The sequence below is a fragment of the Teleopsis dalmanni genome, chromosome X (assembly GCF_002237135.1).
Source record: "Teleopsis dalmanni isolate 2A chromosome X, ASM223713v2, whole genome shotgun sequence".
Classification (NCBI taxonomy): Eukaryota; Metazoa; Arthropoda; class Insecta; order Diptera; family Diopsidae; genus Teleopsis; species Teleopsis dalmanni.
Window position 1 is genome coordinate 24,654,750 of NC_051848.1, and position 13,747 is coordinate 24,668,496.

General features: G+C 29.2%; 1 protein-coding gene across 1 annotated transcript; it reads left to right on the top strand.

The window, feature by feature from the left end:
* The first annotated feature begins 565 nt into the window (after window positions 1-565).
* Window positions 566-2,011, top strand: LOC119688251 (dentin sialophosphoprotein-like). The gene is made up of 3 exons (XM_038102931.1): window positions 566-831; window positions 975-1,034; window positions 1,160-2,011. The coding sequence occupies exons 2-3, from the start codon at window positions 1,005-1,007 to the stop codon at window positions 2,009-2,011; spliced, it is 882 nt and encodes a 293-aa protein (XP_037958859.1). The 5' UTR covers window positions 566-831; window positions 975-1,004.
* The last annotated feature ends 11,736 nt before the right edge of the window (window positions 2,012-13,747 follow it).

Genomic DNA, 13,747 nt, shown 5'->3' on the forward strand with positions numbered 1-13,747 from the left:
ACAAAGTTTTGCACACAAATAATGCTCTGTTGAGACATCAAAGACGAGACATTCACTAGAAAGGCGTTTGTTTTTAAATTAATAAAGAACCGACATAATAGACCTCTTAGCTTGGTTCTATTTCTATTTTGATAGAATTAAAATGAGCGAAACAATCCAGCTTAGTAAAAGAAATATTTGTGAAACAGATCGTAAATCTTTTAAAAAAGTTTCTAATTTGATTTTAATTTATTCATGTGGTATCTATATAAATTATCAGTACCATATATGTATCTCTATATAAAAACAACTCCAGTCCATGGCAGGACGTACTATACTCTTAAATTTCTTCAGGGACATTAATTAGAACAAAGATTTCTGTCTTGATGTCTTTGTTAAGCAGAGACCAATATTTTCGCTTATAAAAAATTTAACTGGAGAGTCTCTGGTTACGTTTAGACTGGATAATTTCAACCGAACGATTTTTGTCAGTAAACTGATTATTTTAAAAAATTGTGACAGTATTTTGACATTTCAAAATTTTAAAATTAAATATTAACTTCAGATTTTGTGTTATAATAAACTTACAGCATTAGGTGAAGTTGGTTAATTATTTTGTATTACTACATTTGGTTATATATAATAAAATCCATTGATTGCTTAATCGAAACCTCCAAAATCTAATTTTGTTGCTCTGTGATTCTGATTTTCACACAAAGTCCTGACTAACTAACCAGAACAAAATATTTAATGGATACCAAAATTCATCGAATAAATGAAATCTACAATTAACTAACCATTGGCTAAACTGGAGTGAAAAAAGGATTATTTAACACCTAGTTTATAGTTGAGGTAATGTAACTTTATTCTATTCTTAGATTAGATTCTTTCATAGATTTTTTTAATCAGAAAAATCTAAGTAAGCATGAAGTATACTAAACTTTTTGATTGAAGTGTAAAAATTATTTTATTCATTTCATAAAAAATTATTACAGAAAATATTGGTTCTTATCGAGACAGCAGAAATGGCGTCTAATCGTAATAGGCGTGATAGAGTAAGTAGAATATCCTTACAAAAATGATGTTAATACCTTGTCTGTCACTATATAACAAATATAATGTATCATATCAGACATATGAATTGTAGTTATAGCTGCAACATTTACACTCAATTTTTTAGAGTCGTCGTAATCGCCCTGAGGCACGAAGTACTGTGAATGACAGTCTTGGTTCTGACGGTGAATACGATGAAGATGATGACGATATATGCGATTCGCCTATTGATTGGTTCGCGGAGACTGAATTTGATGAGAGACTGTTAGATCCTCAGTTTTTCGTCAAGTTTATCACAAACACTGACGAAAAACCAAAACAACATAATGAAAATCATCAATTTCGTCACTCAATTGTTCCCAGGGAGCTGCTAGGCAGTGGAAGCAGCACTAGCACTACAGTTTACAGCACACCCTCCACCGATAACACCGATAGTACCGATAACACTGCATCAAGTAGCGCAGCTAATACTAATACTGCAATCCACATTTCTAGCTATGAATCAGAGAATTCACAGAATTCACTAGAAAATATTGACACTGCATCAAGTAGCGCAGGTAATATTAATACCGCAGTGAACATTTCTAGCTATGAGTCAGAGAGTTCACAGAATTCTTCAGAAAATACTGATGCGAGTGGTTCACAGTGTTCTACTATTTTTTCAAGCCCTCACAACACTTCCGATAATACTACTAGCAATATCAATAATATCACCACGTCTCGCTCTGAAACTTCTCATGGCACCAATAATAGAGACAGTTCAACCAATGACGAAATGATTGCCTTGGATAGTCTCATCAGCACTATAGGATTGCTCGGGGTCACACCTGCTTCAGGAACTATGCTCTCTAACAGTGGTGACATCAATAGTTCGCTAGATGCTTTATCTGGACTGTTTAATGGTTTGAACACATCGGACTCTATGACTTCGAATGATAATAATCAATCAGAATCATCAGATAGTGATATAGAAAACTAATGTTAAAATTCTTATTATATATAGAATAACACATATAACATATTTTTTAATATTAAGAGTCGATAACAGAATTTATTAACTCATATTTAGAAACAAAATCGTTCTTCCTGTTTTGGTAATGACCACTTCTTTTTAAAATTAATTTCGTATTAAAAATAAACTAAATTGTGTGTTAATTAATTTCTGTTTTATTTATTGTAATTTTATAATAATTAAAATTGTTTCTATTAAAAATTATTCCTTTAACAAAAACTTTTCTTATCCTACAGTTTTATTCTGAATACATCTTACGATCAAAACCTCTGTATAGTTTCTGTAGGAGACAACAGAAGTTGCCAGTTTTGATTAATTTTTTAATAAAATTAACGTGATATAACATGCAGACCTATTTGAGCTAATAAATACTTAAAATTATTTTGGAGAAGTTTGATACATAAGTCATAATATATAATTAAAATTAACATATTTCTAATGCTTAAAAATATTTTCATATTACCACAGCACCGGACGGACAGCCAAATATTGGATTGCTATGTAAAATAATGGACTGAAATTAAATATATCGCGATAGTGTTTCTTAAATACATTACTAGTTCGAAAATAAAAAGATATAGTAATATTTTTCAAATATTTTTTTTTTATTTACTATTATCTATTATATTTCATTACATGCCTCCATTAGTTGTTAACAGTGATAACAATTTTTGCACTGTAAAATTCGTTTTTTTTTTTTTGAGTAGTAGATATCTGTAGATTGTTTACTACTGATAACAATTTACAGATATTTTGCAAAATAAATTTTCGTCTACCACTCACAGTTCTTTCATGTAATCGTCATTTGATGAAATGTGAACACTTATTTTTTCAATAAAAATAAATAAAATTAAAATTTATTAAAAGAAACGAGTATTTTTTGATAAACACAGCTATTTTAACTAGCGCTAGATTTACATTATTAATGGCTGTCTATATCTCATACCCGCTAAGACGACTGTAGAGTTCAGTAGTATGCAAAAATGTTCAAACAAGCTCGCAAACAAGCTCAAATAAAGTCTACAAACAATGCTATTAATATTTGAAAAAACGTTAATTTATAGTTAAGTAATTTTATATAGCTGTGGTTTATTCATAAGTTCTGAAAATAACACAGTGAGTGCAAAATTTATTTTTGGTACATAAACAAAATTTTTCAATGGACCACTGCTTATGGATATTCGATGGTAAGAACTTCCTTGGTAAAAGCGTAATTTTTGAATTTAAAAATTATTCACTATTCTCCTTTTAATGGTTCTAACAAGGTACTGGACGATAGGACAGCATGGAGACAGAGGTGGTACACTCTGTAGAATATATCTACCAGAATGTGGTGGGATAGGATGGGAAAGAGAATATGGTGAGTGGCTACATGAGTTCTCATTGTCGTAAGTATCACACTTTTATTACTTTAATTATTAAAAAAGTTTTTTTTTAAATAAAACAATTTTTATAATTTTTAGTTATGGACCAGCTAAGGAGGATTACTGTTTATGAAAAAAAACCGATTATAGTTACAACCGCGTTCAAGTAAGATTTTTTTTTGTGATAACTGATCAGTATGCACTGGTTGGTGTTAATTAATAATTATTTTATAAAGTTAGTTAAGTAATTATGAAATTTTTTTCTATTATTTTAGTTAAATGGCGATTAAATAAATAAGTGATTTAAATATTTTTTTAAGTATTCATGTATATTATTGAGACTAAATGCTTTTAACTGATTAAAAAAAATTTATTTATTTTAATCAAACAACACAATTAAAAATAAAAGAAAATTCCTTAAAAGCTCAGTCACATGAACGTCGGAAATATCTATTGTCCATCGCCCATTGTCCATTCCCTGTTAAGCTGTTGTTTTCGTTTGCTGGGTGAATTGCAATAAACAATGCCAGAAATGACTTCTAAAATGTCTGTTACTTATAATTCTAATATTTTCTTAACAAACTTTGAAGTATTTACGACTTATCATAATTTAAATTGCTGTGATATCACTTACACTCCAACGTAGGAGTGAAAATAATTAGCGCTCCTAAGCGACCAGAACAGAATGTGTTGAGTTTTTGTGTCTTTCAGTCAAGAAAATCCCAACAAACACTGCAGTCCATCGATAAGAAGCCGTTCGTTGCCAGTTGGCTGATGTTGTTGTGAGTTTCAGTTGTCAGTTCCTCCAGTTTGACTAAAACTGATGAGTAGAATATTTTTTTATCTATTGAAAGCGGATTAAGGAGCTAAAACTTTTCTAGCTTTTCTTCAAAGTAGTCTTAATTGGAAGTGCAGAGATAAAAATTTTATTGATAAATAATTTAATGTCAAATGAAAGAATGACTGGAAAATAAAAAACCAGATCTAACTGGTTTTCTCTGCTTAAAAAAATTTACCTAAAAGTGGTACTTATCTGATTTAAGAACTACAACAATATATACAAAAAGAAATTATTTTTAAATTTACTTATTAAAACTATGTATTTAATTTATAAATATTTATAAATTATTAGTCACCGTCAAAATTTTTAATTTCATCATTTAACCAAAATAATTAAAATTTGTAATGACAGGAAGTGTACTCTCTAAGTATTACTTATTTTTTATTTTTGAAACTATAAAGCAAAAGATTGTCTACTTATTTATCCATTTTTTCATTTGCATTTTGACTACAGACTTTATATTTTTTATATTATAATGTTTCAGCCTGATAATATATTTAGTTATATACATATATTTATAAATTAATCAGTAAATTAATTTCTTTGTAAATATACTTTTCCTTCTATTAGGTTAGGTTCAGAAGGCGTGTGCTGACAGTTGTCAGCACTTCTACGCGGAAGCATATATTTACCATTGTGATGGCCTCAAAAAATTTGCCGGGAGAGGCATATTTAGTTAACCTTTGTTATCCTTGTTAAACCATTTGGTTTTCCAGATGAAGCTGAAGAGAACCGTTAAGTTTGCTTTCCTTATCTCTGCCAAGTCAGCAAAAAAGCGATTCCCAAGACATTGAAGTCGCCTTGTCTACAGTTCAGGACAAAGACACAGGAAGTGGTTGTTAGTTTCTACCTCCTCTTCATCTTGGCAACATCTGCATAATCCACTTGTTGGCACAAACAAACCGGCTTCCTTCACTATAGTTGCTATTTAGATGAGTCTAATATAGCTTAAGTTATCTTTCCATGGGTTCTCATGAATGTATGACTAATCTAATTTCAATGCTTCTTTAATTTTTTTAGTGTACTGAAAATGCACCCTTTTGTTTAAGTTTAGTAAATTTTGCATATTACATTAAGTCAAGTATGGCTCTGGGACTGTTTGGTAATAAACACTGCCTCTGAATTTTAAATTTGGCAGGGTACGAACTCTTTCTTTAGAAGATGCAGTCTTAAAAAATTATAAATATAATTTTAAGCCTACTAATGATGAGTATTTGGCAATTATCAAAACAGCTGTATGGTCAGCAAAAAAGTCAATTAATAAAAATTTTTATAGATTGATTAAGATATGGTCAGTAACTCCTTAAGTGAACCTTCCATGATCTAGTAATTTTATTACCGGGTACCGAAATAAGTAATACAGTGTCATGCCAGGCAAGTATTGACACTATTAACGGCATCTGTTGAGTTTCTTGAACGTTGAACGTTTCATTTGGTTTTTCATCGACGTGTGAAGTATCTCTAACTCTTAGTATCTCTAAAAGGACTACAACACTCATCACGCAAAACTAACTTTCTAATTTTATTTATAAATTTTAATAATAGGCATAATTCTTTCTTTCAAAGTAGTCAAAACATGTGAAGCAACAACAATGCTCCTCAATCTACAGAGTTAGGTTTTACTCGCAAAACAAATAAACTGACTTGTGGATTTACTTACAGAAGAATTCACTTTCACTTTGCAGCATCCAACTGATAAAAATACGCATATCCGTAATATTCTAGTAAAACAATGTAGTGCTAAACTGTTAAATATTCATTAAAGAAAAATTTAATATTTAACATTTAATAAAGTTTTTGCTAAGCTGCAACAAATGGAGTCAAATGGCGTAATTATAAAGAAGCTTACGAGTAGAATAAATATATTAAATGCTATGAATTGTGAATATTTTGGAATGTGAACATTTTGTGTTGTTAAAATATTTTTTTTCCAAATAACAGAAAACCCATATTGAATATGTACTCATGATGAAATGATGCACTTGAATAAATCACCGAACAGACAAATAAACATTGCACTATATGCAATATTCATATTCAATACTTCATGCAAACTAAATTAAGGCTCTTTCAGTATTTGAATCCTGGTTGGACACACTTGTCAGAACCGAGAAATAATGTGCTTGTTTAAAAAGCAATGACATTCATAATTGTTCCATTTAAAATACGGCTATGAATGCATTTATCAACTATCCACATTTATAATGCAAATTAAGTACGATATGCATATTAACAAGGAAATAACGATACTCTGATTTCATAGCAATTGAAAGATTGTCATATCGGGTCATAACGAAACTGCAATAAAATCATTAAACTTAAATATTAAAAAGTAGTAGATCGCTCGTTCTATATGAACGGGGGAATACTTTTATTCCGAATTTATTATACTTTCTTTTAAACTGTTGATTCAATGTATACATCGTATATAAATGCATCGTAATGCATCTAGATATGCATGTGTTAAATGCATTTGTAAATTAATTCATTTTTTTTTTTTTTGTTTTTGAAAATTCTTTTTCATTGCACACTTAAAGGTGCTTAAAACCAGATTCAAATTAAAATATGTCCCAAAGTGAAAAGTATACTTTTATATATGGCCACATACAGAAGTATTCGCGTACGAGTATGCATTTATAAATGTCCGTAAGAGATATATATTTATTTTCGATTTATTCGTAGTTTAATAATGCAACATTTCGATTTTAAGTTTATTATGAGAGTAAAACATTCGAATACCAGCCATGGATTTATTGAAAGTAGTCATCAATTAGTACTTTTAAGTTACTGAGTATTAAATTAAAAAGTTTTAATACTCGTACAGACGAAATAAATGTGGGAAGTTGAGAAGGTGTTTTTTGTTTCGAATTTATGAACGTTATTAAATCGTTTTCAGATATAAGTACACTTAAGCGGTCTTAACTATAGTACATAATCAATATAGTTTCATACCAACCTTCATACTTGCACATGATTTTAAGCACTCATAATGGTTTCTTTCGCTTTTGTCTTTTTACTTAAGTTACAAAATATTTTACCAATTAATTTCAGTTTAATAATTTCATAATTAAAAACTTTAAAATGCTAATCAATTAAATAATAGTTTCAGCTATTAAATAAAAAAACTCTAAAAAGCTCTTTTAGAGTTGCTCTTTCATTGTCACAATAGTTCTCAAAGCATGCACTGACGTGAGACATAGTTCCCAATCCTTTTTTAAATCTCATATAGAGATACTATAGTTTTTATTAAGATCGAACGAATTTGAAATAAGTACAACCTAACTCTGTAGATTGAGGAGCATTGTTGTCGCTTCAGTATTTTCTTACTACTCTGAAAGAAAATATTACGGCTATTATTAAAATTTATAAATAAAATAAGAAGTTAATTTTTCGTGATGAGTGTTGTAGTCCTTTTAGAGATACTAAGAGTTAGAGATACTTCACACGTCGATGAAAAACCAAAAGAAACGTTCAAGAAACTTAACATATGCTGTTAATAGTGTCAATACTTGCCTGGCATGGCACTGTGTTACTTATTTCAGTACCCGGTACTAAAATTACTAAATCCTGGAAGGTTCACTTAAGGAGTTACTGACCATATCTTAATCAACCTACAAAAAATTTATAAAGGATTCAATTAAATACTGGTATTATTGTGTAGAATCCGCTGGAAAGCTATATCTACGAAATAAATTTTAACTGTTTGATGATTTTTTTGTATTTTATTTAATAATTCAGAATATTTCTTATTTAAAATACAATTAAATAATACTGCAGTATCAAGTATCTTGTGTTAGTACACACTACATTTATTACCTTCATATGATTTAGCTATATTCAATCAGTTCGTATTAGCCATAGGTTTAGCCAAATATATCTGTAAGAGTTTAACAATAGATACAAGTCTTCTAAACAGATTAGTATATATGCTTTGAGAAAACTTGGGCAAAGAAGGTTTAAATTTATATAAGCCGTATTTTTTTCTTTCAGAGTTGTTAAAAAACATCATTAAGTCTAGTGGAAACAAATTGGCATGACTCTTAAAATACTTCAAATGCTTGTTTTTGATATATATTTTCTGTTGAGTTTTATAAAATACGAAATTGTACAAATAAAAGTTGTATGAACACTGAAAATTAATTAATTTAAATAAAAAAAAAAGAATATTAAAAGGGCAATGGTTAACATTTTTATCTCATATATTTAAATATATTTATTTATTTTTAAATAATTTGAATTTTTGGTAAATAAAATGCTCATATGATTTTAACAGATTGCTGGAATTTTGCTACATGTTTCCAGTGAACATTCACAATAGATTGATTTTTGAACTTGGCTGCGCTGAAACTTAAGAATTAAAACTTTTGGCGAGTAAAACCTAACTCTGAAGATTTTAAGAGCATTGTTGTTGCTTTACATTAAGACCGAAAAGTTTTCGGAAATTCTCATTTAAAATTCGCGCGCTGTATATTTTTCGATATTTTAAGTTTATGTAGTTTGGCAGCAATTAAGGACAATTACTATGCCAAAAATGAGCGCGATCTGTCAGACAGTTCGTTTACGGCAGCTGTTGAAACCAGTTCACCTCAGTAGTGCGTTGCGAAAAAAACAATGGAAAAAAATATTGGACAAAGAGTTTGCATCAAATTTTGTGTTTCGAACGAAATTTCGTGTGCAGAATCGTTGCGAATGCTACAAAAGGCTTATGGGGAATCAGTTTTATCGAAAACTCAAGTTTATGAGTGGTACAAAGCCTTTCAGGACGGTCGTACGACCGTCGAAGACATTTCGCAACGCACTACTGAGGGGAACTGGTTTCAACAGCTGCCGTAAACGAACTGTCTGACAGATCGCGCTCATTTTTGGCATAGTAATTAAGGACAGTGCTGCCAAACTACATAAACTTAAAATATCGAAAAATATACAGCGCGCGAATTTTAAATGAGAATTTCCGAAAACTTTTCAGTCTTAATGTATATGTTTTCTTTTGTAAGTTGCTGGTATTTTTTTGCTACTCTGAATGAAAAAATGACTGTATAATTGACAATTGAATTTGTCTATTGCTTTTAAGAATAATATTCAGTTTTGTTACATAACTACAAAACTGTTGTAAACTCGAAGATATTTTCGAATGTACTTACGCGTTTATTCAATACAACTTTTATATGGAAAATTTTAATTTTTATAAAATTAAACATTCAGTTGCATGAAAACCTCATTCTGTGACTATATAATAAAATTTTACATACAAATTCGAAAGTACTCCAGAGTCCTGCGACTGACAGGACATCAGTTAAGCAAGAACGCAGTTCAGGATATTTGCACAATCGAGTAAAAATATATAAAAATATATGACACGAAAATAATGAAAAATTAATTGAGAACAATTAGCTTATGACCGAAAAAAATTAAAATATTAAAATTTTATTTTAATGAAATAAGATTCTCATAACGATGTTCACAATGAGAAAAATTTAAGCAAAATTTTTAAAGAGAAAGTTCCGATACAATAAAAAAATAAAAATTATTTTTAAATTACGTTAACGTAAAATGAGCTCATATACATTTTTAATGTAAATTAAATAAAGAAAATACAAAATAAATAAAATTTATGTATATAAATAATACACGAATTTGACTGAAATTAAAATGAGAATGTGTTAAAGTCAAATAGCAAACTTCTGCTATAAACAATTAATTAAAATAATTAAAAAAAAAAAAATAATTAAGCAAGCTTGTACACTTTTAAATATTTTATTTTGTAATATACCAATTTATTTGAATTTTGATTGTTATTTAGTTTTTCAAATATTTTTGTTTCAGAAACTTTTGAAAATATTTGAATGGAACGGAAATCTATAAATATGTCTTCCGATAGGAAGAAACTAGCTGAACAAATGCCCGACTGTACTGACTTTGAGGAAATATTACTAACAGAAGAGAGCCGTCTACCTGAAGTTGAGGAACAAGACATAATAGTTGGCGCAGATGATCCAGAAATTGAAAAAGAAAACGTTACGGAAACAAAAACTGAACCAGAAAAAAGCGCCGCACAAACAACTCCAATTGATACAGATAAAGAAGATTATGATCCATTCATATATACTTGGACTATTTGTCTAGCTTTATTAAGCATTATATTGACTATATATGGATGTATTGTTTAGCAAAGCCAAAAAAAGTTATTTAGGTATACATTTTAAATGAAATTAATCTAATTACTAACGTTAAAACTGGATGTGTTAAAGAAGGATATAGAGTGATGAATGAAAAGTGATGTTATTGTAAGTAAAGGGTTTTTTTATGAAAATGAATTAACTCTGAATGATCATCTATTGGTTCAAAATAAATACTAACTATTCCACTTTAATTTAAAGAAAATATATTTATTGTTTTAAATCAGATAATAAATATAAAGTAGAAAAATATACATATAAATAATATTTTCTTAAAAATGCTTAACTTGAATATCTTCACTCAAACACCAATAATCAGCTCATTAATTATTTCTTTGTACTCAAATGGACTCGGAAATAACAATTTTGGAGTCAAACATAGTCTTTTAGCTCTTTTTTATATAAGAGCTAAAATAAAAAAAATGTGATATCTAGTAATAATAATAATATTATAATAATATTATCAGAATCAAGTTTATTACCATCATTTTCTCTTCTATATCAGATATCGCTTGTCATTGTCATTTCAACCAAACTTACAAAATTTTCTCCCTGTGTCTAATTTAGACGTGTAATTGATCATTATCTTAATAATAATAATGGTTTCATCCATTACCTTATATTATTTTTTTTTGTTATGGAATGCTTTTCAAAAAATATTTATCTCTGTTTTCTTTAATATTAAACGGGTGATGAAGTGCACTCAACATAAATTATTTTTTTAATATAACAACCAAATACATGCATGCTTTACTATAGCACTTTTATTGTGTAGACAGTGAGTGTAGGAATATAAGCAAAACTTGCTAAAACATTAATTGAATAGTTTTTAATATAATATTGAATACAAAGAGTAAGAATGCTAAGGAACATTAAGCATAAGCGCCTTGTTAGATAAGCGAAGTTTGTTAATTTTGAATTTATAAAAATGATTTCTAACACCATTGAAAGAATATAGTTGGAAAGATGTACAAAAAGTATTGTGGCTACTTCGATTTTCATACCATTATTCCCTGAATTTATACTTGTTTGATTAAAAAGCTTTAAAAGGTCATTCTATAATTGCAATAGAACAATAACTTTCCATTGCTAAAATCTAAAACGACGTTTATTGTTTTTTCTGATTGATTGAGGTATCTAATAATTGGTATTATAACTTCAAAAATATTATTATAATGGCAAACTTTATAATTTCATTTGTACTGTAAATCGAGGTATTGCTGACTAAGTGTCTATTTTGGTTACATTTTATCAAGAACATTTCATGTAATTTTTTAATCAACAATACAATTGTTTGTAGACAAAATTTGAAAATTATATATATTTACTTTCGAACACACAGAAAAAACTAATTCAGTTAAATATAGTTGCATATAATCCACAAAGGGTTGTTGGTTCGAGGACCTTAGAAAAGAAAAAATTAAGAAACGGGTATAAATTCAGCATAATTTTTAGTTTTTTATTTTTTTACACTTCTACACAACAAATACAAAGATGATGTAAAAATCGGAGATGATGTAAAATCGAATATATAAAATCCAACAATCGTTCAGAAAGTCCCGGTGCTTCTTTGTCCAACAATTATAATTATATCTATAATTTAGAAACTCAATTACAAATCATAATTGCACTGTTATTCATAATTGAGGTTTTTAATCATAATTACACTTGCAATCTATAAACTCAATCACCAATTATAATTACTTCATAATTGTAATTGAATTTGTGATGTGATTAAATTAACACAACTCTGGTCGTCACCAACTCGTAAAGATCCAAACATGTTACGAAGAAATCGTTACAATAATCGTCTTACTCTATTCAAATAGTTTTATGCACGGTTGCCACTTGAAAATTTTTTCCTGTACCAAAATTGGTTTAAAAAGGTACCATTTCTGTAAAAAAAGGTCCAAAATTTTTTTGGACCATTTTATTTTTTCGTTCTGTATTTTTCATAGTGTTAAAAATGAACAAAATATAAAATAGTGCAAAGTTGCATTTATAAAAAAAATTAATTGGAAATATCCACAATAAAGTTGGGTCGTCAAAAATGTACCATTTTTTGAACATGAGTACCAAACGAAAAAAAAAGTACCAATTTTGGTACTAAAGTACAACAAATGGCAACCGTGGTTTTATGGCTCCATACATAATAGAAATTAACATACGAGTATAAACATTTTAGAGAGCACATTATAAAAATTATTTTAAATAAAAAATAATTTATATACAATTTAAGCCATTTATTTCTACTGTTGAATCAAGTTTACTATCATCATTTTCTCTTCTACGTCAGCTGTCGCTTGTACCTTATTAGTCATCCCACATCGCACAAACTCTTGTCATTTCAACCTTTAAGGTAGTTTGCCCATTTTCGATTAAGGATAATACAAGTTATACAAGTTTTATTTTGTTGTCATTGTATTAGATGCATTCCAAGATCTAAAAATGATTCGCACTCTACATTTCTGTTGGTTCCTGAACACTGCATCACCCTGATACCCTGCCAAGTATCCGGCAAAGCCGAACACCACATAATATTACCGCACAAAGTATGCGATTTGTAAGCTACGTGCAACTTGTGTCAAAATGGCTAAACGCATACAAATGTATATGGGACGTTAAGAGAATCAAACATACTTAGATGCTGATAAGCACACACACACACACACACGACACAAATATATGCACACATCGGATATACACTTAAATCCTACTATTTATTCCCATTTTCTTTGCAACTTCCATTTCGACTTCAACTTCAACTTCAACTGGCATTTCTTTTATTATTTCCTCGCAGCTCTTTTATTTATAAAAAATAGAAATAGTAAAAATAATAATAATAATAATAAAAGAGAAGTTCGGAAAAAACCCATTGAAATTTGTCGCACGTCACAAAATTTAAAAAAAAATAGCAGTAAAAACTGGTAACATAGTTAAGCGCAAGAAAATTCAATGGCACGAACACATGCATCACACACACACACACACACATATATATATGCATAATATACGCATTCACAAGCAAACAAAGGAGCATTCGCAACTGCACAAAAGCAACGTGGCACATGACATTTGAGACACGTAGGCAACTTAAGTCGCCACTGCCACTGTTGTTAGCTAAATATCAAGTTGAATGGACGCCATCAGATCAAGTGACACATGCAAATGGTCGCTGAATTATTACCAAACAAGCATGGCATACATGTGCAGTGTGTCTGTCTGTCTGTCTGTCGGTGTCTCTGTGTGCTTGCATTTCTCTGCTAAATAATCTGTTGGAGTGAGCAGCTCTGTTATGTGTTATGAGCAGCTCTGTTATGTG

Bases quoted from the DNA above. Each gene is read 5' to 3' on its own strand.
- LOC119688251 (XM_038102931.1), top strand. From the start codon at position 1,005: ATGGCGTCTAATCGTAATAGGCGTGATAGA. The intron at 1,035-1,159 runs GTAAGTAGAATA...TCAATTTTTTAG, and splicing joins ATCGTAATAGGCGTGATAGA to AGTCGTCGTAATCGCCCTGA.